The sequence below is a fragment of the Cryptomeria japonica genome, chromosome 5, assembly GCF_030272615.1.
Source record: "Cryptomeria japonica chromosome 5, Sugi_1.0, whole genome shotgun sequence".
Taxonomy (NCBI): Eukaryota; Viridiplantae; Streptophyta; class Pinopsida; order Cupressales; family Cupressaceae; genus Cryptomeria; species Cryptomeria japonica.
The window spans coordinates 804524750-804552270 of record NC_081409.1 but is presented as its reverse complement, the minus strand read 5'-3'; the positions used below and the strand labels follow the sequence as shown (position 1 = coordinate 804552270).

The 27521-nt window shown below is 38.1% G+C and overlaps 1 protein-coding gene across 1 annotated transcript; it reads left to right on the top strand.

Moving 5' to 3' along the window:
* Positions 1–9382: 9382 nt before the first annotated feature.
* On the top strand, positions 9383–11046 carry LOC131042054 (uncharacterized). The gene has a single exon (XM_057975350.2). The coding sequence runs from the start codon at positions 9636–9638 to the stop codon at positions 10716–10718; it is 1083 nt and encodes a 360-aa protein (XP_057831333.1). The 5' UTR covers positions 9383–9635; the 3' UTR covers positions 10719–11046.
* The last annotated feature ends 16475 nt before the right edge of the window (positions 11047–27521 follow it).

Here is a 27521-nt window from a genome sequence, read left to right as displayed (position 1 = left end):
ATAGTAATTTGTTCCTTCTTCATTGTTCTCTTCTGCAACAACTGCATACACATGACTTGTATTTTATAAAGTGTTAATTAATACCAAAAATAAAGTATGATGTACAACAAAATGAATCAAAAAGAATACTTGCAAAAAAATTAACTCAAAAAATCACCTGAATCCACTAGGTCAGATACATGGTCAAAATCCACTGATGTCTCCATCTGGCTCAATTCTAATGCTTTGGGAATTTGATATGAATAAATGGGAACCAACGGTCTACAAGACCATTTGTCAACCCACTCTTTTGATTCACATTCTTCCCACAAACAATACATACATGAAGATAAAAAACATACCATTTGTCTTGTATAAATTACCAGTGAACTTGAATTTGAACTCATAAATGAGTGCATGTCACTCGATCCTGCAACTGTACAATAATCTAGATAGTTTTCAATGTTAGATTTAGTAATCAACCAAAAATATCTATGAACCAATGACGTACCTAGATTACCTGGACCCATCGTAGACTTACACCATCGCACAATTGTTTTTGCATCTACCAACTCAGCACCACCTTCGTACTTCAATTCTTCCCTGGCTAGGGCTCTTTTCACACATGCTCCTGCACCATCGTGCTCTCCCTTACCATGTCCAACCTCAGTGAAATTCCAAAAATGTTGTACACCACTTGTCACATGCATACTTGTTAGCCAATAAAACATCCTTGCATTCTTGAATTGTGCGGTGCAATTATCTGACCATATTAAGTGTCGGTTGTATCGTATGTTCCTTTCCCTTAAACTATCATAGAAAACTTTAAAGCATCCTTGTACAAACTCCGATGAATGAGTACGATCATCACTTATGTAGAAGTGATACTCTCTTACAACCTTTCTATCCTCCTATGTGCTATCATCTGCATGCATGAATGCTATGTGTACAAAAATAGAAACTTGTGTAGAGTGATAATACATGGATTGCACTTCATTTTGAGGTTGTAGTGTATAATTTTCAGCGAAATCAACGATAGAGACAATGGTTCCAAGAGGAAATGTGTCCTTACACAACTTGAATTGCTCATCTAACCATCGAGCTCTATGTGTATGCATTATGTACTCATAAACTAGTTTCTCTTGAAACATTTTCATAAATTGAGCTACACATATATCATTTTTCACTAGCTCATATCTCTTCAAATCTTTTCCATCTTTAACTCCATATGTGACTGTCTTGTATTTTCCAAAAGAAACTAGTTTCGTACCAATTTCATGTGTGCTCTCCAAATGTATGCATCTTGGTAAACATTGCAAACCACCACATATAGCACAAGAACCTTCCAAACAAGGCATCTTATAATAAATGCAACCATCTTGTCTATTACATAACACACTTGAAATAAATTCTCTTGCCGACTTAGTAGGTGCTTGTATATTACATTCCTGCAAAACATCGTTAGTGTGCAAAGTAGAACAAATATGACAAAAAATATCATAATGCATGGAAAATTCAATATGCATCCTACAACAACACGTGGTGTGTACATGATTAATCTTAATATAAAAAGGTTTTGCCATTTCAAAAAATCTTTGAGAAATTTTTATTTGAGGAAACTTTTGAAGGAATCTTTCATAAAATTTAGTTTGAGTCATATCCAAATAGTGTTTTGCATGTGGCTCACGATTTTTAGACCCAATTCGCCTTCTAACAACATCTCTTTGGTTGACGATACTCTTGTGTTGTCATGCCAAAAATTTTCAATTAATGTTTTTAGTGCATCTACAACAACCTTGTCTTTGCGTGGTAGTCTACCCTAGAATGCCCAAAGAGAATTATTGTTAGGTTCCTCTATTTGTTCTCGCCTCTTTAATGCTTTACTTAATGTTGTTCTACTAACATTCAATGACTTACTTGTTTTGCTTATCAAACGATCTTTTTTTATTTTCTTGCTCATTATGGTTGATGTAATGACACATCGAGTAGCATTAGAATCTTTACTACGTGATTTTGAACCAATAGATTGATATGCATCAAATAGATTTCTGACAATAGTTCTTTCACTGTTACTTTCATATGATCTTAGGCCTAGAATTTTCATTATCTCTCTAAAATTCAAAATTTTAATCATTTGAACAATTAATTGACATCTTGCGGTTTGATTTAAGTTTTTAAAATAGTTTTGCCATATTGTTTTAACCATTCTCCTACAAGTTCGTTCATTCATTTTATTGGGCATTGACTTCAATATATTCTCATCAATGTCAATTAGATACTTTGGTTTCCTACGAATGATTCTAGGAGGTGTTAACATCGGTGCATTATGTACATTCAATTCATCAAGTACAGAAGGTGTAATATGTTCATCATTTCATTGATTATTCAATGCGGTATCTTCTTCAATTGCATTAGGTTCAAATGGTAAATTATCAAATGTTTCTTCTTCAATTGCATTAGGTTCAAACGGTAAATTATCAAATGTTTCTTCTTCAATTGCATTAGGTGCATTATATTCGTTTGGTAAATCGAATTGTGATGTTGAGGTTGACATACCTTCTTCTCCCATTGTTCTTATGTCACGCAATTTCTTCATACGCTGCCTTTGTCTTTCCTTTTGAGCCTCTCGTTGTTCCATCGTTCCTCGCTTGTTCTTTCCCATGGTTGAGATCGGTTGACCTAAATAGAATCATATTACATATATATGTAAAGAAAAGTTCAAAAATAAATAAATAACCATAAGTATGCATCTTATCACTATTTTTTGGAATTAAACTATTAAACAATCACAATTTAATCATTTGAAGCCATGCAAAAACAAAAAACTAATAAATACAACAATTCAATCATTTGAAATCATGCAAAAACCAAAAAAATCACTTACTTTTATGTATACAACAGTGATAGAAGTGCAGACACAGTTCCAGTGGGGCCTTCAACGACCTCAAAAACTTCTTTTGAGGTCGTTGAGGCTCTTGGGCAACTAAAACTATGTCTATAAACCGCGTACGCGCTACATTGATAACCACGTACGTGCTACTAGGCCATAAAATATTGGCAAGCCCAACGGTATTCTCGGCTGATAAGTAGCGCGTACACGCTACTAAGCCTAAAAATGTTATCCCAGGGTATCGAATAATGGGAATAGTACCCCGTATGCGCTACTAAGCCTTAAAAAAGTTATGGAAGGGGTATGGAGGAAGGGAGAGGGAGAGAGGGAGAGAAGAGGGGGGGAAGGGAGAGAGAGGGAGAGGAGAGGGGAGAGGGAGAGAGAGGGAGAGAGAGGGAGAGGGAGAGAGAGGGAGAGAGGGAGAGAACATGGGGGGAAGGGAGAGGTAGAGGGAGGGAGAGAGGGAGAGAGAGAGAGAGAGAGAGAGAGAGAGGGAGAGAGGGAGAGGGAGAGGGAGAGGGAGAGGGAGAGAACATGGGGGGAAGGGAGAGGTAGAGGGAGGGAGAGAGAGAGAGAGAGAGAGAGAGAGAGAGAGAGAGAGAGAGAGAGAGGAGGGGAGAGGGGAGAGGGAGAGAGAGGGAGATGAGAGGGGAGAGGGAGAGAACATGGGGGGAAGGGAGAGAGAGAGAGAGAGAGAGAGAGAGAGAGAGAGAGAGACCTTGTATGCGTTTGAGAGGGAGAGATGATACACTTACATGTGTATATATATGTTTAATATATTATATGTATATAAACATATTATATATACAATGTCATATTATACACATATTATATATTACATATATTATATGAATATACACATATTATACAAAGAATATCATATTATACAATAGCGCGTACGCGTTGTTTATAGTAAAGATAGCGCATACGCACTGTTTAAAGGGAAACAAGTGCGTACACGCTTCTTACACTATAAATACCCCGTACACGCTTTTTAAACCATAAGTACCCTGTACGCGCTTTTGACTTTTTAGGCTTGGAAATAGGCCTGGATGACAAAGTTACGGATTGGAATTTTGATTTCCCTCCATTTCTCTCATTTTTGACGTGTTTTATTTTATCAACTTGGTTTATCGACTTTGTCATCATCAGGTTTACACTTCATAAAGTGGGTATTTCTAAAATTGCCACCATATTTTCACCCATCTTTTGAGCTTTCTAACTATATATTTTTTTTTCAATTTGAACAACAATAACATATTATTATTGAATTTCTTTTACTAGTGTCTCCATAGTTCTCACAGACATAGGTGCACCATTTTTTGAATAACTTTGATATACGTATTCAAATTTTAAAAAATTTATATATTATTGTAGTGCACTTGATTCTTTACAATTTAAAAAAAAAAAATTGTATTTTCGATTTGTTTAGTGCAACTTATGCTTCGCGCACGAACAGGTACCAAATTTTCAGGATGTGCTCGATTGGAAAAATCATAAAAAAATAAATACTCAACAAAAAATTACAAAAAAATACACATCTGCTAGTGCTCACTCTTAAATATCTTTTTGCCAAAGGATTTGTCAAAATACTAAATCTAACTATGACTTTTTTGATGCGCACGTCAGACACCATGTTATGTTTTTCAGAAAAAATAGGGTTAGTTTTTCATGCGTGAAGGATTTGACCCACTTAATCTTATCCAATTTTGAAAACATTTAGTAGTTTGGAAACTAGATTCAGAGTACTACAATATTTGTTCTTTGATTATCTTCATATCTTGAGTGGATGACTTTCAAATTTTGCCTCTAAGTTCAGGTTCACCTGATTTCAGAAAAAAAGTGTCCACTTATACCCCCCTTTTTGACCACCATCTTTGTGCACTTACCCTAGGGATTAAGAAGATCAAAGAAGGGCATGCTATTCTCACCGAGCTGCCTGATATTCTGCAAGCCTTTGTTCATCATTATGAGAAGGTGTTCACAATGCAGGGAAAATCTCTAGCCAAAGCCCAAGCTTTGCAAGATTGCTTAGTTGTTGTTCCCAAAAGGCTTTCTAAGTCTCAGCAAACCTTTTGCACTCTTACTAACCATTGATGTTCTCAAGGAAGCCATTTTTTATATGGTGGATGATAAAGCTCCTAGATGTGATGGTTTCCCTTGCGAGTTCTACAAATCCCTTTGGCCTTGTGTTGGTCATGACCTACATAAAGTCTACCTTGAAGCTTTTCACTCCCAGTCCCTAGGAAAGATGCTTAACTGGGATAACATCAAATTTATCCCTAAGGTTGGGGATTTGGAGGACATTTGCAATTGGAGGCCTATTGCCTTGCTCAATGTCTCGTATAAGATAATTTCCAAAGCCTTGGCTCTCAAGATTCGTCATCTCCTACCCTTGATTGTTCGTCCAAAGCAGATTGGATTTATCAAGTCCAGGATTATTCTGGATAATATTATTGTTGGTTGGGAAGGGATGGACTGGGTCCAACGATCCAAATAATGGGCAATCTTCCTTAAGATTGACTTCACTAAAGCGCATGATCGCATTGAGTGGCCATTCATTTTGGCTATGCTCAAAGCTCTTGGCTTCGACCCCAAATTCATTCAGTCTGTCCAGATGTTATTCGGAGATGCCTCGACTTGCATCACCATCAATGGCTATCAGTCTGAGACTTTTGGTCTTTTCAGATCCATTTGCCAGGGCTGTCCTCTGGCTCCTACTTTATATGTTCTTGCAGCGGAGGGTTTTGGGTACTTACGTGCTAACACCATCTCTGCTGGGCGTGTCTGTGGAATCTCCCTGCCTGAGCCTCTCTCTTTGGTTGGTAAATTTCAAATTTGTTCGAAGGTTTTGGTTGCCAATCATGTCTATTACTCTTCATGTTGGGCTCCTTCTAAGGCCTCTTACATGAAGTTGGAAAGACTTCTGTGGGCTTTTCTTTGGGCCTCTGGTTCCGACCATCAAGGTTTTCATAGAGTCACTTGGGAGTATTGTTGCCTTCCCAAGGAGTCCGGAGGGCTCAACCTTATTTCTACCCAGAAACAAGGGCTTGCTTTATGTGCTAAATGGATCATCAAAGCCTTATCTGGCTATGAGGCTTGGAAAATCCTTCTTCGGTATTGCATTTCTTCGAGATTTCCTGCCAATAGGCCGTCTTGGAAGGGGATTGGTTTTCAAACCCTGCTCATTATGAAAGACCCAGTTCAGATCTAGGGTACTTTTGTTGTTAAAAACATCTAATGTGCTTAGGAAGCTATTAAGCCTTGGTTTTGGTGGGTGGGTGATGGTTTTCGTGATGGGATCTCCATGAATCAACACAACCTCTGGTGGTCACCTCTTTTTCAGGTGCAAGGGTTACTGCTGGCCAAAATCCAGGGTGCTAGTGCTCTACGTTTTCACAAATGCGACATTCAAACACCTAAGGATTTGTTTTCCAGAGTTTCTATGAGTCTCCGGTTATGGGATGACCTCCAGGTCCAGTTTCGTCTGTCTCGGCCTGATCGACAGATTTACGACCTTCTGGTTTTGGGCTTACCCTCACATTTGTTACATAAGCTTGGCATTCAGTCTGTCAGACCTTGGTGGAAGGATTGGAAGCGGTATCCTTGGACTCCTTTCACCAGCTACAAACCAAAAATGGGTTATCTCTGGTTGGTACCCTATTTGCCTATGGTCCATATTCTTAACCAGCGATGGCATTTGCAGTCTACTCAGAAATCCTAGAGACTTAGGTTTCTTGTTGTTTGGTCTACCACCACTAAACCTAAGATTGCACACTTTGCTTGGTGTGTACTTTTTCAAGGGTTGCCTTTGGGTTCCAGACCTAAGCATTTGGGGGTTCCTGATCCCTGAAGCCCTTTTTGTGGTCACCCAGAAATTTTTATGCACATTTTTTGGTTCTGTAAAGAGATCAATAGTATTGGAGCTGGATCCATGATTTCTTTTGGCCTGAGCTCTTTTCTTGGCATATGGCTCTTCTGGGAGATTCGCCTAGAATCCCCTTCAAGTTTTCCCAGATATGGTATGCTTTCAGAATGGAGATCCTATTTACTCTTTGGAAAGATAGAAATGCAGTTCTTTTTACTCATAGCTCTTTGGATATTAATGTCTTGCTTTATGCTAAAGCTTGCATTTGTAATAATGTATTAATGCAGATTCAGGTACACACAGATAAAGTGGCTCTTGAGGTGGGCCACTTACAAGAGATCCTTCAGCATTGGGGCAATGCCCCTTGTGCGGTTGCTAGAGTGCCGCTGGATTATATTTCCACCGACCGCACTCTGCCCCGTGGCCGCCGCCGTGGCCGAAGTTCCTCTGCTCGATGCTCTCACTGCGGTCCCAGGCTCCTGGCTGCTCCTCTAGTGGGAGAGACGATGCGTGGAGGCACCGCTCGACTTCTCCTCTGCGTCGTGGCTTTGCCTTGGGGTGGCCTTCTGTTGCTCCTGTTGTTGGTGATGGCTCTGGGTGGCCTACTGCCACCACCTTTAATTTTTCTCACCTGGCTTTGGCTATTTCGCCTCCTAGGCGGGAGGAAGGAGAAGAAGAAAAAGACCCTAAAGATGGATGGTCCATGCCAGACCTGACTCTTGGCCCCGCTGATGTATGGGGGAAGAAAGATGATCCAGATGCTTCCCCCTCGGCTGCCTCTGCTTTGGTTGCTTGAGGAAGTTTTTTAATGAATAGCTTTGTTTTTTGACTCTGACTTCTTGCCATGTGACTCTCGCGAGGTGATCTTGTATCCCCCAGCATTTTTTTGTGAATATATACTTTAATATTTTTATCTAATAGAGAAGGCCTATTCATAAAAAATGTATATGAAAGGCTTGGAAAGCTATAAACTCATGACTTATCTAGATTGTGAATGATTTCAAGATTAGAATGTCCATCAACTAGATCTCTTTAGTGGCCTCTTATGATTGCTTGCCAAAATTGACCTCTTGCCAAAGTTCCTTAGGATTGTGTATTAAATTTTTTAGGTGAGAGATTCATTTTATTTTATCACTCTTATGCAAAGTCACTAAGAACTGACTATCTTGGATAGAATTTAAATTTAAATACATTCTTAGAAATTAGGATTATGAACCCTTTCAAACCATTATGGAGTCTATCCCTTTCGAAATGTCGCACAAGGTTTATGTTCAATGTACTAAACTTTGATGGAAGGATTGGAAGTGTTATGTAGACTCATTTTAAAATTAGATACCATCCAAAGGGTATTTTTATCTTTCTCCTCACTTGCCCATGGTTCATAAACTCAATGTCAAGTGGAACTACTAGTCCATTTCCACTATATCTTGGTGCAAGTTTCAAAAAGTTTGGTTTGCTAGTTTAGAGCTCAATTGGTTCATTTTGCTTTATGTCTCTAGTATCATCTTATCCATTTGGGTGTTTCTAACCTCCTTTATCCTTTTTGTGGACATTTGAAAACTCCCAAGCATCTCTTCTAGTTTTTTTAATCTTTGGTCCAAGTTGCATGCAACTAGATCCATGATTTCTTCAAACTTTTTTGGATAGAGCTTTTCTCATAGCTTATGATTCTTTTAAGCAACTATTCTAAGATGTTTGCAAGACTTATCTAAATTGGGCATGTTTTTAGAGTGAAAACTTTATCTGCATATATAAAGATAGAAATACAGCTTCATTTTTAGGCTCTATTGTGGATGGCAATTTATCTATGTATGCCAAAGTCATTATATACTCTAATGTTATGTTACTAATCTAGGTAAAGGCCAACAAAATTACTCTAGAGGTTTCCCTCTTATAAACATTTATTGGCATTAGGTCAACGCCCCTTGTACTATTATATTGTGTTCTGCCTTCTCTTGCCAATAGGGACTCATCTTCTCTACACAAACATCGTTGTTGTTGTATCCATAATGTCCATTCAAGATGGTGCTCTCATGGATCCCAAAGATCCCCTCAACATCTATGGCATGGATGGTCTCCCTTACTACATGGACAATTTTTTGCCTCTTAATGTGATTATGGCTTTGGTTGACACGATAGTGAAAAGTCTCTTTGATTAAACCTTGCTATTTTCACTCTTTAGACAACTCCTATTCATCAATAAGTAGAGAAAGAAAAGATGACACCATCATAAGTTGGGAGGCCATCCTTAATAAATAAGATCTATTAAATAGTTGTGACCAACCCCATGATAATGACTCCCCTCCCCTTCCTATAATAACTCTTGATACTTAAACATGTAATCACTTGTTTTAAGGTTCCCACATTAACTTTTTAAAATATAATTCCATTCCACTTGTCTTCTATTAATTATATTTCATATTTTTATTATAAAATACTGAATTTAAATCTAAATAATTGAAATATATAAAAATCTATCCCCTTTTTTTTCCAACTTCTACATTATTATCTTTTTTAATCATTGCAAAAGGAACTGACGGAAAAAGTGAAGGCATGCAATTTTCACCCTTAAATACTAAAATCAGCAGAGCTCTTTATGATTTCCTACGTAGCAGACCAACTGAGTGGTCAATGTCTCAAAGTAGCCTCTGATGTGGACAGGTGCTCTCCACGTAGATTTATAAATATTTTTTCTTCACAAGCATGCTTCATAAGATTTGCATCTTCCAGGAAAGATGTAGAGCCGGATTTTTGCGTAGTTATGGCAGACAGCTTAAATGGGGAACCTGTTCTGTTAAAAGAAATTTGGTTTCTTTATTCTTAAACAGTGTGGTTGGCTTTTCGAATCTCAGTATAAAGCATAGACCGCATTGAGGGCAAGCAGCTCTGTGATTCACAATGCAGACGAAATCAATGGCGAGTCCCATGTCTGCAGGTGGGTTTGCTTCATCAATTTCCTTCTCTTCATCCCTCAAATGCCCACAAACAATAAGTTATTTGTTGCCCAGATTTAGAAACCCATTAACAATAGACCCTAGGTTTTTAAAACTCTCATTGGAAAAGTCATGTAGTTCTAGGGTGGTCACATGCGCGGTTGCTAATACAGAGCGATTAGCTCCCAAAATTGATCTTCATACTGGGCAAGATAGAGTGGACATATTGTCAGAGGCCTTGCCCTTCATTCAGAAGTTCCAAGGTAAGACTGTTGTAGTTAAGTATGGAGGAGCAGCCATGAAAAGTGAGGTTTTAAAAGATGGGGTTATTAAGGATTTGGTGTTGCTTTCCTGCGTGGGATTGAGGCCTGTGTTCGTCCACGGTGGTGGCCCAGAAATCAATGAATGGCTTGGTAAGGTGGGGATTCAGCCACAGTTTAAGAATGGTCTGAGAGTCACAGATGGGCCTACCATGGAGGTTGTGGAGATGGTGCTGGTGGGAAAGGTGAATAAATCATTGGTTTCTTTGATCAATAGGGCTGGGGGCAATGCTGTGGGGCTTTGTGGGAAGGATGGGAAGCTCATCACTGCAAGGCCAGCAGGCGGTGATTTGGGTTTTGTGGGAGAAGTTGCTGACGTAAATACTAGTGTATTGAAGGCCATTGTTGCTAACGGTAGCATCCCTGTGATAGCGTCTGTTGCAGCTGATAACAATGGGCAGGCATATAATATTAACGCTGATACTGTGGCAGGGGAAATTGCAGCTTCTCTGGGTGCAGAGAAGCTCATATTGTTGACTGATGTAGCAGGATTGCTTTTGGATAGAAACAATCCCCAGTCACTTGTGAAGGAAGTGGATATAAAAGGCGTGAAGAAGCTTATGGAGGAGGGGACTGTTTCTGGTGGAATGATTCCTAAAGTGAATTGCTGTATTAGGTCTATCGCGCAGGGAGTTCGAACTGCTAGTATCATTGATGGGAGGCTTCCTCATTCTTTGCTGTTTGAGATTCTTACAGATGAAGGGGCCGGGACAATGATCACAGGTTGATTGAGTGATACGTGATGTGTTTGAGGAATGTTTCTTCTTTTTGGCTGCTTCAGTTATTATTGTAGGTTTCTTGCCATGAATAAATATTTCATGTCTTCGTATTCTGATTTATATTGGAATAGGGTTTTGACATGCACAAAGTGGGTGATTCATATCACAATCCAGTAAGAGTTTGTTAATTGCAAAAATTGCCGAGCTCCTAGCTCCTCTAGAATATCTAGAAAGTGGGGATAAATATTGCACAATATGCAATGGAGATATATAATCTTCTGTAAGAGTCTTTTTTTCATTTATCAATTAAATAAATTGGCGAGTTCTAATTACCATTTGACATGGTGTAGTGGAGGTGGAACTTTACCACCTGCTCCAATTTAAGAAAATGGGTGACTTCTCTTTTTGCGTGTTTTGGGTAATCTGATTTTCAAGGGATTGTTTATTTTTGTTAATCTAGCTGTTTTTCTTTTTCATCTAATAACACAAGGCTAAATCTACTGCATTTGTTTTCCAATGCCTACATGATAGTTGTTTCGTCTGATGAGAGAATTTGAAATGTTATTTCAAAGGTATAATATGACAAATTGAATACTCCGGAAGTGCTTTTTGTTTTTTGTTTTTTTAACAAGCTGGATTGCAACTGGAATTGATTAAAATCTATTTTTAATTTCACAGTTTTGTTCTCTTACTTTCAACAATAAAAATTGCATCAGAAAGCACCAGAGCTCCAGACTAATTGTGAAAGCTAACGTGTTAATGTATTGACAAAGAAGTATTGCCTATTCCACAAATACTGCAATAGAGTGTCATTAGCTTTTATTCAGGATTCTTCCAGTGAACTCTTAAGACTGTTTCTTGTTCTGTAAATTCTATTCCTTGCTTTACATTATCAATGACGAAAATTGAAATCTTTCAGTCCACAGTCACAGGTATCCCTTATTTTAAATTAATGTCACCTCTATCAGCCAAGGAAATATGATCAAATTGGTGTTCATCATCTGGCTGACCCTCCTCTTGCTATCTGGAATTGCATCTGGATGTGCTATCTTACCCTGATTTTGTCATATTATCATGTCTACTTGAGGAAGAAGAATTAGGTTAAAATTTGATACTTCCCCTATCATCACTGCATGTGGTAACATCTGGTTTTAATTTCAGTTCATTCTCCCGTTGATTTTATTGTGAAAGGCTTTCCAGTTTCCTACAGAGTTCCATTACCTTCTTTTCTTTATGTTTTACGCAGCTCCAGCAATTATTATATGTGCTATCTTAACCTGATTTTGTTGTATTATCATCTCCATCTGAGGACGAAGGCTTAGTTGCAGATCCAATGCTCTCCTTATTATTATTGCATGTAACATCTGATTTTGAGTTCAATTAATTCTTCCAATGATTTATTGTGAAAAGCTTTCCAACTTTCTACAGAGTATCTCCTTTTATTTATGCTTTATTCCATTCCATCAACGATTAGATGTGTTAACCTGATTTTGTCATATTATCAACTCTATTTAGGAAGAAGACTTAGTTGGAAATTGATTTTTTCTCTTATTAATCAGCATGTGACAAGATCTGGTTTTAGTTTCAAATCCTTTCATTTTGAAAGGGTTTCCAGGTTCCTACAGAGTTCAATACCTCCTTTTCTTTGTGTTTTACTCCATTGCACCAAGGATTGTGTTATCTTTAGCTGATAGGCTATATTATGGAAAAGTTTTTCACCTGAAACAAGTCTCACACCATTAAACAAATATCGTGTTGCTGTTAAACTGCGAAGTAGTAGCTGGTTTTCGGATGCCATAGTTTCCGGGGGAGATTCGCCAATTAATGTTAATTCTTTCAACAAATCTCGCAGCTTTAAAATCATATCAAATATGATCCTAAATGCAGTGCTATAAATGCCTAACTTGCCATGGTGTCCATGATAATGCCCCAGGTATTTATATCTTTTTTTCGTTTACTGTGAACAGATTGAAGCAGCTGCTGTATGGAGACTGGTTTGGTTCATCCCATTTTGTGAAATTTTCTGCTTTCGACTGTCGTAATATTTTTCTTTGAAACTCTGCCCTTTTTCCCATTGGCATTGTTGACAGCATGATACAAACTGTGACATTAGCCATGTTCAGTGATTTTATATTTTGTGAATATATACATGGCTAGATCATTTTTATTGTCTTTCATCCCATGTTTACTGTGAACAGATTGAAGCAGCCGCTGTACGGAGACTGGTTTGGTTCATCCCATTTTTTGAAATTTTATGCTTTCAACTGTCGTAATATTTTTCTTTGAAACTCTGCCCATTTTTCCCATTGGCATTGTTGACAACATGATACAATCTGTGACATTAGCCATGTCCAGTGATTTTATATTTTGTGAATATATACATGGCTAGATCATTTTTATTTTCATTCATTTCATTTTAAAAGAATTTTGTCTCTGTCCTTCAGTAGATCATCACTCACCATTGGAAATGGCTTTAAAGAAGTGACGGTCATATCTAGTGTTTGGAAAGGGCTTTTAAAGAAGTGGTCACCATACTTGGTTTCACCGCTATGATGATTGTTGATGGAGACATTTGAGAGTCCAAGATCGATTGACTGGTTTCTTTTTATTTACCTTTCTATTTCTTTTCTTTTGGTTTTCTTTATCCTGCTTGTTATTTGGGTTTCTATGTCTTTTACTACAGGTTATTATATTTTGAAAAGCGTTGTGAGGATTCCTTCTTACAGAAGCATATTTGAAGGAGCTGGGCGGCTTATTTCTGCCATACCGTAAGCATGGCCTGCCACGTGCTGCATGGCTGTGCCGAAGTATTTTTTTTTCCAAACCATCTAGCAAAGCCAGCAGCAATGGCCTCTATTGTGGCTTATTTAAGGTTTACATGCCCTGCTTCAACACAAGCACTGGCAATCCCATTAGTATCAATGCATAGATTGATATAACAGAGCAGATCAGACAACAGTAGTATCAATTTATACTAGGAAGATTGAAAAAGCAAGTATCCAAGAAGAATAAGAAAACTCAGGAGCACATCTTCTAGTAGAAAAAGAGAACTAAGGTGTGAAAGTATACTAGAAAAGTAAGAGCATTTGGGTCACCAAGCATACTAAAAAAATTAAGAAATTAAGCAATCAAATAAGCATACAAAACTTCAATTTTAATGAGTTTGAAATGACTAGTACAGACACAAAAGGACTTTGCTTCTTGCAACCCCTTGATCAATATAGCCTCTCTGATCCCCGTTTCATACATTTATTAACAGGGATATCATACCCCAAAGGTAGAGCCCAAAACCAGGTTCCACCGACAGGACAAACGCTGAGCTTTGACATTTTGGTATATTAATAAACTTGAATTTCGTTTTGTTTGGATTCACAAAATATTAAAGAGTTGCTGATATATTTTCATAGGGTCTCACAAGATTATTTTTCTTCATATGATAATAGTTCTTCGATATCCATTATAGGAACATTACAAATATCCACTACCAAACTTCCAATCGAATCCATTTTGAGCCAAGCATTCATTGTTTCTGATATACAACTAGTACCGCTTTTGACCATGTCTATTCTAGATAGAAAGATCTTTGGAAGGTTCTGCTGTTTGTTTCTAACCAAGGAATCGACATAATGACAGCAATTTTTGGGAGTAATTTCCAGTGGCGTTGGCATGCGTTTTTATACCTTTGCCAATATTTATTCAATCTTAAAATATATGTTCTGACTGAGAATTTACATGAAAGTGAAACATATGATTGTTATATCCTTATCAAGTATCTACAAAGTACATTGATATCCTTATATGCATTCAGTCATAACAACTAACAGATGTGCTACAATATTTTGTTTAGGATAAGTAGTCACGAATCTTATTAATTTGATGATTTTATTTTTTATTTTTCACATGGTGGCATAATGCTAAAGTACTTCTTCTGTGTTTTGGTTGGAGGCTCATTCTACATGAATATTACATACATCTCTATATTAAGTTATTAACTGTACGTCCAAATTGGAAAGAATCAACAACAACTCAATTGAACAATTATATAGATTCTCCACACACCGTTTAGTGAAGGTTGACTTGTAATACTAACTCAAGTAGTGTGCCACTGGTTTTGCTTACATTACTGAAGACGAAGTTATAGATCTAATGTATGCTCAATTATGTGGTGAGCATCAAAGAGTCAAATCTTGAAATTAGTATTTACTATCATGCACATTGAGCAATATGGATATGATAATGGTAAGCTTACATTAGGAAAATGTGAATGGAGTACATCTGCACCTAGCCAAATACTCTCTCAGGCTCAACAAGACTTCAACGTGACACCCTTGTGGTTTCACAAGAACTCTCTCAAGTCCAGTCAGTTTACCCAACGGGTTGAACTGCGAACCAATCCTTTAATCTATGGTTGTATGTAAAGTTTTCATGTTACCCTGATTTTATATTGTGTGTAGTTTTAACAAGCAGGTATGGTTTTATGGAATCTGCCAGGAAATACCTGGGAAGCAAAGTTGAGGAGCTACGAAGCATTGCCAATGATCAATAGAGTTAATGAAGTATAAGAATTCAAAATAAAGCTATCTGTATGAATGGTGGTATGATGTGATCTTGAATTTAGATCTGGAATAAGTTATGACTTTTTTTTTTGGTGCAAGAATGGATTCTCCTGAAAAAGTGGATGGAGTACATACAACTTGGAAAATATGGAAGAAAATTGCTTATGGAGGAATACAAACTTGTTGTGAGGATAACTATATTGATGAATCATTTTTGGAAGACATGGTAAATGTAGTAAGGAGGGATACTCTTACCTTAATTCGGGATTCTGTTGCAGTGTCCAGTACATCTGTGTTGTAGCTTTGTTTGTATCTGTATAGATTTAGTCTTTGAAAGCTAAGCTAGATGAACATCTTGTGATGATGGATTCTATTTTGTTGGGATTGGGCTTTTTAATCCTGTTGTTGACTGCAAAAATAATTTCTTTATCACTCCTATATCGATATGCTCGTAATATCAGTTTTTAAATTTTTTTGTTGGTGGGCTTTATGTTTTGGCCTGTCTATGAGTTACTGACTAGTTCCATCAGTTCAGATTCTATCTCACACACTGTATTTCTTCTCTTAATCCATCTCTTCTTGCATTACTAAGCTGGCTTTACCATTAAATTTCCATCTCTTCTTGCATTACTAAGCTGGCTTTACCATTAAATTTCCAGCATCTCGTGTTTAACCAAAACTTGCCAGCTGAAAACTATACAACATTGACCAATAATGTTTCCCTCAATACTTCAATTGTAGCATCGGTACTGATTTTTTCTCGCGTACCATAGAGGCTTCTTGTGTTTGCTTTAATACTTTTCTTGCTATAACTTTTAATAGTCTCTCCTCTTGTCACCACTGTTTAAAGCAGTACTCTGTCAAATTGTATTTGTGTCTCTTTCATGTTTGTGGTTATAACTCTTGGCCTTGTTTAGTTTTTTTTCTTTTTGTTTGACTCGTTGTTTTTATTATGCTAGTGTGCCCCCATTGGTTGATAAAAGTTCAATAATACAAGTTTGAGATCAAGGGTCCATGAGACGAAGCCAAGGTTTTCCACAACCTCTTAAGAAGGCTATATAGTTACCAGGAAATTCTATATACAATTAAGGACCATATACTTGTCCTTGTGCCCACAATTTATTATGACTACTAATATGATATAGCTGTAACTTCATTTGTTAACTTGCATGTGCCAATTTGATGGTATTTCCATCCTTGTAGCATTACCTTTATCCACACGTATCCAGGTAACTATGGAAAGTTTCCTTTGCTTCTACGTACTGTGAATGGCTATATTCCAGAAAATAGAAATTTATTGTCTTTGCAACTTTAGAACTACATATTAATTACAGAAAGTTTCCTTTGCTTTCAATTAAAATGAGTTTTCCAGAATTTCAGTTATAGCATTGCTAGTTACTTTGAGTAGTGTTGTGATGTTTGTACACATCGCTCCATTGCAAATGGGAACCCCCTTTGTTTTTTGCTTTCCAGAGTGGCTTTGCTTTAGGGTTTCAGGGTTTTGCTTAGGGTTTAGTATGTTTGGCAGTGATTTTGGTTTCCAAAGGCGAGATTTACTCTCAAAGGGGTGATTGGATTGATCATCCAAGTTAGGATTCATGAATGAGCATTAGAGCTATGAGTTAAGGGTGATATGCACAATATTGACAATTTTGCAAAATGTTGTCAATATTGTCAAAAAGTTGTAAAAAATTGTCAAAATTGTCAAAAAGTTGTCAAAAATGCAAAAATGCAAGATGATGTTAAAATTCCTAATGTGGTCAGGGAGAGTGAGGCAAAGAGAATGTTAATAAGGAAATTCATTTTCAAGCTAAGGAATGCAATTAAATGGCTCGTCAATTTGTATTTCTAAGGAGAGTGAGGCAAACAGAATGTTAATAAGGAAATTCATTTTCAAGCTAAGGAATGCATTTAAATGGCTCGTCAATTTGTATTTTTCAGGATCAATTTCTATTCCAGGACAAGGAATTCCTTTCAAAAGTCTCATATGCGCCCTCCATCCAAGGATTCAATTCCTTAAGTCTCAAATGTGCCCTCAATTCTCTCCATAATGTGGAAATGCAACCATAGTTTCCTTAGATGAAATTCACACCCTCAAAATTCCTTGTATATCATGAAATTGCCCCCAACTTTTGCAAATTTCCTTGTTCATGATGAAGGTCCACTCCAAAACGCATCCAAGGTAAGAGGGAAGAACACTTAAACGTGTAATTTCCCCTTTTAGGATATCGATATTGGGACAACTACCTTGAATTCTCTGTTCTTAATATGAATTGTAATGTATGATACCACGTAAAACCTTATAATTGAAAGAATATAAACAATGATAATGTTCTTTCAAGAACAATAACTAATATCAATACCACTGCTGTCTCTGATTATACAATTAGATGTATGCTAAGTGATTTGATCTTATAGATATATATTGCACTTGGTGCAACAATATGCTGATAAATTTTCCATTTCACCTATATTGATGAAGGGTAAAGATTGGATAACAAAATAATGCTATATCTGATATGATTTTAGGGATCATGCAAAGTTAGGATATTCCAATCTTAATAATATACATATATATGTATTTGGAGATGTGTGCTCTTCCTGATATGCTGATGTTAATTGTGCAATGGTCCTCCTTATAAAGATAGCTATAAAACTATAAAGCTGATGTCTGATCCACTATATGAATATGCAGATTGTAGATATTAGTATCATTCTACAGTGATACGTTGCTGTTCCAGATATAAAGTCATGTGTTTGCAACTAAGAGTGCCATCTCTGATCTGATCTTTAAATGTATGCAACCAACAATGCCAAAGACAATCATGCAATTTAGAGTAGATCCACACGGGATAAATAAAAGAGATATGATCCAAATTGATGATTGATTGAAAGAGATCGATTGCCTTCTTTTATCTTTGCAATTAGATAGGATGCCTCCAAGAGACATGTCCGATATCTCTTTCTAAACACATCTTTGTATTACTCCATAATTAATCAATTGCAATCGCTGCCACCTTAATAGGTTATTAATGATCTCTTACCAACTAGCTGTTAACATCGATAGGGGTATGTTCACCAAGTTGTGGTATCAAAAGGGGTCTTAAGATGCCACCTTTTTTTTTTTTTTTTTTTTTTTTTCTGAAATTAGCAAAGTTTGAACTTCAACGACAAATTAAAGATAGTTACACTCCAAATTTGAAGATGCAACAAGAACAAGAGTCAGAGTGCTTCGAGTCTACTTTCTAAACTACTATTTTTTTTTGAAAATGGTGGAGATAAAGGGCTTCAAAAAGGGGGGCCACAAAAAGTGGTCCTGTTTTTCTGCAAAAAAACATAACATAGCGTCTGTTGTGGCCCCCCTAAAATGTTACTTTTTTTTTGAATTTTTAAAATCGCTTCGGTGAGAAATTAGCTAACACCTTGTAATTTATGCCAGAATTTTCAGCTAATTTTTTAACGAGTATATGATTTTTTACAAATTTTCGAAGTGGACACATCCTGAAAAACATAAATTTGAGCGTGCTCCCCCCTAAAATCATTGAAAACAAATCAAAAATAATTTTTAAAATTTTTTTTGTGTAGAATGGAGTCTAGTTTCTAAAAATGTAGGTTTTTTCAAAATCTGATGAACATATAAAAATCTATACCCAAAATAGTGCATGTTGGTTTTTGACAAAAAAACAGACACACTAACAAAAGAAATTATAGATGAAAGACTTAACGCAATCAAAATTTGAAATAAATTACATTGTTGGATAGCTAAGAGGGAGCTCAAGTTTACTACGATATTTTTTTTTTAACTTCATTGAAACACGTGCAAACCTGACGGAGAGCACGACAAAAAATATGTCAAAATTTTTAATGTTCTGATAAAAACACGTCTCTAGCCTGAAATGGTCGTCCAAACCTTTGGGTTGGATGCTCAAGGCAAATCCAAACCATAGGTTTGGTGTTTCCCAAAGCGGGCCATTTGGCGAGCGCCAAATATGGCGCTCGCCCTATTTGGCGTGCACCAAATATGGCGCTCGCCCTATTTGGCGTGCACCAAATATGGCGCTCGCCCTATTTGGCGTGCACCAAATGTGATGAATGAATATTCCATTTGGCGTGCGCCAAATGTGGTGCGCCAAATAAGGATGAAGAGGGAGATAGCTTGGGGGATAAGAAAATAAGGGAATTGTGAGAGCTAGAGAGGGGAGGGACAAAGAAGAGTATGTATCTATAAGAATGAAGAGCTCGAGAAGAGGTAAGGGGAGAGAGAGAATATGAGATCTAGTTCATAGAGAGAGATGGAACTACGAGGGAAGGGAGATAAAGAAGGGAGAGGTGAGATGGGGGTTTCTATTTGGATACCATATGACCCCTTACAACACCATATGACCCCTTAGTACACAATATGGTGTCATTATGGGTCGTATGGTGTTGTAAGGGGTCATATGGTATCCTATGACCCCTTAGGACACCATACGACCCATAACGACATCGTATTGTGTCCTAAGGGGTCATATGGTGTCCTAAGGGGTCATAGGACACCATATGACCCCTTACGACACCATACGACCTATAAAGACACCATATTGTGTCCTAAGGGGTCATATGGTGTCGTAAGGGGTCATAGGATACCATATGACCCCTTATGACACCATACGACCCATAACGCCACCATATTGAGTCCTAAGGGGTCATAGGGTATCCTATGACCCCTTAGGACACCATATACCCTATGACCCCTTAGGACACCATATGACCCCTTAGGACTCAATATGGTGTTGTTATGGGTCGTATGGTATCCTATGACCCCTTACGACACCATACGATCCATAACGACACCATATTGTGTCTTAAGGGGTCATATGGTGTCCTAAGGGGTCATAGGATACCATATGACCCCTTACGACACCATACAATCCATAATGACACCATATTGTGTCCTAAGGGGTCATATGGTGTCTTAAGGGGTCACTTCCAACACCATACGACCCATAACGACACCATATTGTGTCATAAGGGGTCATATGGTGTCCTAAGGGGTCATATGATACCATATGACCCCTCACAACACTGTACGACCCATAACGACACCATATTGTGTCCTAAGGGGTCATAGGACACCATATGACCCCTTATGCCACCATATTGTGTCCTAAGGGGTCATATGGTGTCTTAAGGTGCCATAACACACCATATGACCTGTTAAGACATAATATGATCCCTAACGACACCTAAGGGGTCATATGGTGTCCTATGGCCCCATAGGACACCACATGACCCCTTAGGTGTCCATACGACCCATAATGACACCATATGGTGTTGTAAGGGGTCATATGGTGTCCTAAGGGGTCATAGGATACCATATGACCCCTTACAACACCATACGACCTATAACGACACCATATTGTGTTCTAAGGGGTCATATGGTGTCCTAAGGGGTCACAGGATACCATATGACCCCTGACGACTCATAACGACACCATATTGTGTCCTAAGGGGTCATATGATGTCTTAAGGGGTCATAACACACCATATAACCCGTTAAGACACAATATGATCCCTAACGACACCTAAGGGGTCATATGGCCCCATAGGACACCAAATGATCCCTTAGGTGTACATACGAACCATAATGACACCATATTGTGTCGTAAGGGGTCATATGGTGTCGTAAGGGGTCACAATACACCATATGACCCCTTACGAGACCATATGACCCCTTACGACACCATACGACCTCTTACGACACCATATTGTGTCCTAAGGGGTCATATGACACCATTGACCCCTTACGACACCATACAACCCATAATGACACCATATTGTGTCCTAAGGGGTCATATGGTGTCTTAAGGGGTCATAGGACACCATATGACCCCTTACGACACCATATGACCCATAACGACACCATATTGTGTCTTAAGACACCATATTTTGTCCTAAAGAGTCATATGGTTTAATTTTTATGGTTGTGGCTATCAAACTATAGGGTATAGAGTATAGATTATAGGGTATAGAGTAGAAATTTATCAAAGGTTAAAATTTTTCAATGGAAGTCATTTGGCTAGCACCATATTTGGCCCTAGCCAAATGAGTTGCAGAAAAAAACGGTTATAGGTTATAGAGTAGAAATTTATCAAACGTTAAAAAATTTCAATGGAAGTCATTTGGCTAGTGCCAAATATGGCTAGTGCCATATTTGGTGCTAGCCAAATGAGCTGCACTAAAAGACGGTTATATGGGACCTTTGACTCGTGATCCAAGCCCACATTCTCTCATTTTGTCTTCTTTTTGTGCATGATCAGACAAAAGAACACTTTTTGCATGGTGTTGACATTTTATGCAAGGTTATTTTATACATTGCATTAGCTCTCCACCACCTTTTTTTTCATTTGGCAACGTCAAAGAGGAAGAACATAGTTTTTTTTTATCAAATTTGAATAATTGAGGTAATATTTTCTTGTTTTTAGAATTCAAATACTTATTAAGTGTTATTTTGTTTAAATGCTAGAATAAAAGTGAGTCAAAATTGATTATAATCCTATTAGATTTAAATTAGATTTAACAATGCATTTGAAGGAAGTTGCATAAGAAAATTATTTGTTTAGTGGTTTAAAACAAAATTTGCAATTTCATACATCCTTTTTAAGATCTTATGAAAAAATTTAGAAAATCAATACATGAAATAATTTCAATTTCATATATCCATTTTAACATATGCATAATTAGGACAGTCATAGATGCATGATTTCACTTTATTCTCTTTTATGTGCATGTACATGTAGAAATCATCATCATGCTGAGGAAACGACAAAAAAATGTAACACCGGAAGAGCGTGAAGCTAAGAATGCAAAAAAAAGAGAAGGAATGAATCAACTTCATGAACAAAGGAAATTGAATACCATAGAAGAAGAGGTGCCAATTGAAGAGGAACATGAAATATCCATCCAATCTAAGAGAGAGACAAAATTGGCTACACAAAGGCAACGGATGCAAAACCTTCGTGCAACGAGACAATTGAATCCCGAGGTTGAGAGCATGTCTACCACAATTCAAGTTGAAGGCACCCCATCTCTTACATCTCAAGTTGAAGGCACACCATCTCTAATTGGCACACTGTTGGTGTCTACAACATCTCATATTGAATGCACTCCCTCTATGACATTTGACATTACAAGTACTTCACGACTGACATCAAGTATTGGAGCTACACCATCTTGTACACCTCAATTTCAAGATATGTCATCATTTTCATCTCCGGTTGTAGGTATGCCACCTATCCCTAATGTTGTTGACATTCCTAATCTTGAGGTAACTCAAAGTTTGAAAACACCTCCTAGAGTTTTGCATAGAAAGCCTAAGTATTTGATTGATATTGATGCTAATGTTTTGAAACCAATGGTTGACAAGATTCCGAAGTGTACTTGTCAAAGACATGCTAACCGGATATGGAAAATATTTTTTGAGCCTTTAAATGAGACAGAAAGATGTCAACTATTTGTTGAAATGATGAGAAATCTGAAATTTAGGCCTATAATGAAGATTCTTGGGCTAAGAACATCGATTGAATCAAGTGACAAATCTATTGTGAAGAATCTGATGAATGCATATGATACTGTTGGTTCTAACTCACACACAAAAGATAGTAACGCCACACGACATGTCATTACATCAACAATTGTAAGCACTCAAACTAAGAAAGATCGCCTCCTTAGAAAGACAAGTAAACAATTGAAGATAAGTAGACAAACTCTAATGAGAGCTATGGGAAGGCGACAAAGAGCGGAGGATCCATATAACAATGAGTTATGGGCATTTTCTGGTAGATTACCACGGAAAGATAAAGCAATTGTTGAAGCCTTGAGATCCCTAATTGAAGATTTTTGGAAGAATAACACAAGGGTCTCTCAAAATCAAAGAGATGTTGTAAGAAGGAGGATTGGTAGTAAAATCCGTGATCCACATCCGAAACATTTTTTGGATATGACTCAAACACAATTTTTTGCCAAGTTTCAACATATGTATCCTCAAATAAAAATTAGTGAAAGATTCTTTGAAATGGTAAAGCCTTTTTATGTCAAAATAAATTACACATGCACAACTTATTGTTGTAGAGTACATATTGAATTTTCTAACCATTATGATGTTTATCAACGCATATGTATAATAGATTTGCATGCTAACAATGTTTTGTAGGAATGCAACATAAATGGTCCACCGACATCTTCAAGGGAATTCATATCTAGCATCTTATGTGAAAGAGTAGATGGTCAAGTATATTACAATAAGTGTTGCTTGGATGGCACATGTGTTGATTGTGGTGGATTGGGACATTTACAAATTTGTCAACATATGGATATTGGACAAGAAATTGGTAATGAATTAGTAGAATTTGGAAAATATAAGACAGTGGCCTATATGCTAAAAGATGGAAAAGAAGCAAAAAGGTGTGAATTGGTTAGTGAGAAGATTCCAGTGTATCAGTTTATGGGCATCTTTCATGAGAATATAGTGTATGAGTATGCAAGGCATAACCATCGAGCTCGTTGGTTGGACTCACAATTTAAGTTATGAAAGGACACATTTCCACTTCGTACAATCGTTTCAATTGTTGACTTTGCAGAGAACTACACACTACAACCGCAAAACGAGGTGCAATCACAACATTACAACTCCACACAGGGTGCCATATTTGTGCATATAGCATTCATTCATGCACATGATAGTATGGAAGAGGATAGGAGGATATTGAGGGAGTATCATTTTTACATCAGTGATGATCGCTCACACTCTACAGAGTTTGTGCAAGGTTGTTTTCAGATATTCTACGATGATTTGGCTAGCCAAGGCATATCATTCCGTCAACATATCATATGTTCAAATAATTGTGCATCGCAATTTAAGAACTCTCGGATGTTTTATTGGTTGAGTAGGATGCATAAGTTGACTACTATTCAACATATGTGGAATTTCTCTGAGGCTGGGCATGGAAAAGGGGAGCATGATGTTGCAGGAGCATGTATTAAAAGAGCTTTAGCACGAGAAGAGTTAAAGTACAAAGGGAATGCAAACTTGAAAGATTCAAAATCAACTGTTCAATGGTGCAATGGTACAATTGGTCCAGGTAATCAAGGTAAGTCTTCAGTTTGCAAATTTTTTTGGTTGGTAGACGATACTAACATTGCAAAATTAGAAGATTGTTTTACATTGACAGGATCGAATGAGCTACACTCTTTCAAAATCTCTAATGCAGGTTCATGGACTATCCATACGCGACGGATGGCATGTTATTGTTCTTCATGTAGAGATGGTGCCTATAATGAGTGTGAGTCAAAGGAGTGGGTGGACGAATGGTGTATGAGGCCTCTAATCTCTTTTGAGACATGCTGACCTCCGAGTGCACTACAACTCACACAGATGGAAGCATCCATTGACTTTGACCATGTGTCAGATTTAGTCCAACCAGGTAAATTATCCACATGCATTTTTTTGTACTTTAATATTTTACCTTAGTTGTTTGCTAAAATTTTCTCACTTTATCATTGTAGGGCATGTTTATGCAGTAATTGCAGTTGAAGACAATGAAGAAGGAACAAATTATTTCCTGTGTCGTTGTGTGGACGCAAAAAAGAAATTGGATCGCCCTGTGGTAGATGGAGAAAATATTGAGTACCCCACAGGATCAGTAGTTGTTACTGGTACATGGCTTAGAAGGTACCCAGTGAAGAAGTGTAACTTGTGGTTGTTCGAGGACTTTGAGACACATAGGAAGATTCTTCATTATTCTAACCTTGTTGTAGCTTCAAATGTTCATTTGATCAGATATGGGGGTAGACCACTAAACAAGAACCTATGGAAGGTTCGTGAGTTTGACCATGAGGCCATACTAGACACGATAAAGAGTAGATTAGATCCAGATGGTTCATTGGATTAAATGTAAATGTAAAAAATGGTAATATCAATCTTACTTGGATGTATGTACATGACTTGTATTTTTGACTACTCGAGGCATTGTAATATAAAAAATTGTGTTTTTGTCTTGTTTTGTGTGATTTTATGTAAATAATTTCATTTTGGACCATTAGAGATCACATGGGATCATTTCGTGAAGTATACCTTGCTAATATGGTAAAAGATGTAAAAATTGCTCATTTGTTGTCAATCACTCAAAGTGTGAAAAATTGTCAAAATTCGGCATGGTTTTTCTCGATGTTAGTGGCATGTAAGAACGATTCGTCTGATCTTGTGGGGTCGTGTTATGGCACTCTAAAAAAGCCTCTCTCGGTTTCAGTAGACTCGTATCTAGTTGCTCATGGCGACTCTTTCTCGGTTGCGACAAAAAGCATCAGATGAGTTCAATGAAAAGTTGCACAATGCCCCATCTTTCAATCCGCTTGTCGCAGCACCAAACCGTCAGCTCATACACATCAGGGTGGTTGGGTTTACGCTAGGAATGCCTTCTTTTTGCTCTCCAACTCACCCAATCGTTGCGGGCCACACCCTAACAGCGAAATCGCCTTAGTGCTCAAGTTGCTCAAAGTTGTCAATATTCGACATTGCATTTCTCGGCGCCCGTTAATCATAAGAACAAGCCATTTGATCCTGCGGGGTTGTGTTATGGCACTCTAAAAAATCCTCTCTCAGTTTTGGTAGACTCATATCCAGTTGCTCGTGGCAACACTTTCTCGGTTGTGACAAAAAGCGTCATATGAGTTCAATGAAAAGTTGCACAATGCCCCATCTTTCAATCCGCTCATCGCGACACCGAATCGTCAGCTCGTACGCATTGGGGTAGCCGGGTTTATGCTAGGAATGCCTTCTTTTTTCTCTCCAACTTGCCCGATCGTTGCGGGCCACACCCTAGTAGCGAAATCGCCTAAGTGTTCAAGTTGCTCAAAGTTGTCAATATTCGACATCGCATTTCTTGGCGTCTGTTAATCATAAGAAGAATCCGTCTAATCCTACGGGCTCGTGTTATGGCACTCTAAAAAAGCCTCTCTCAGTTTTGGTAGACTCAGATCCAGTTTCTTGTGGCGACACTTTCTCGGTTACGATAAAAAGCGTCAGATGAGTTCAATGAAAAGTTGCACAATGCCCCATCTTTCAATCCGCTTGTCGCGACATTGAACCATCAGCTCGTACGCATCGGGGTGGCCGGGTTTACGCTAGGAATTCCTTATTTTTGCTCTCCAACTCGCCCAATCGTTGCGGGCCACACCCTAGCAGCGAAATCGCTTAAGTGCTCAAGTTGCTCAAAGTTGTCAATATTCGACATCGCATTTCTCGGTGCCCGTTAATCATAAGAATGATCTATCTGATCCTACGGGGTCATGTTATGGCACTCTAAAAAAGCCTCTTTTGGTTTCGGTAGACTCGGATCCAGTTGCTCATGGTGACACTTTCTCGGTTGCGACAAAAAGCGTCAAATGAGTTCAATGAAAAGTTGCACAATGCCCCATCTTTCAATCCACTCCTCGCGGCACCGAACCATCAGCTCATACCCGTCAGGGTGGCTGGGTTTACGATAGGAATGCCTTCTTTTTTTTCTCCAACTCGCCCAATCGTTGCGGGCCACAGCTTAGCAGCGAAATCGCCTAAGTGCTCAAGTTGCTCAAAGTTGTCAATATTCGACATCACGTTTCTTGGCACCCACTAATCATAAGAACGGTCCGTCTGATCCTGTGGGGTCGTGTTATGGCACTCTAATAAAGCCTCACTCAGTTTCGATAGAATCAGATCCAGTTGCTCGTGGCGACGCTTTCTCGGTTGCGACAAAAAGTGTCAGATGAGTTCAATAAAAAGTTGCACAATGCCCCATCTTTCAATCCGCTCGTCGCAACACCGAACCATCAGCTCATATGCATCGGGGTGGCCAAGTTTACGCTAGGAATGCCTTCTTTTTGCTCTCCAACTCGCCCAATCGTTGCGGGCCACAACCTAGTAGCGAAATCGCCTAAGTGCTCAAGTTGCTCAAAGTTGTCAATATTCGGCATCGCATTTCTCGGTGCCCGTTAATCATAAGAATGACCTGTCTGATCCTACGGGGTCATGTTATGACACTCTAAAAAAGCCTCTCTCGGTTTCGGTAGACTTGGATCCAGTTGCTCATGGTGACACTTTCTCGGTTGCGACAAAAAGCGTCAGATGAGTTCAATGAAAAGTTGCACAATGCCCCATCTTTCAATCCTCTTGTTGCGGCACCGAACCATCAGCTCGTACGCATCGGGGTGGCCGGGATTACGCTATGAGTGCCTTCTTTTT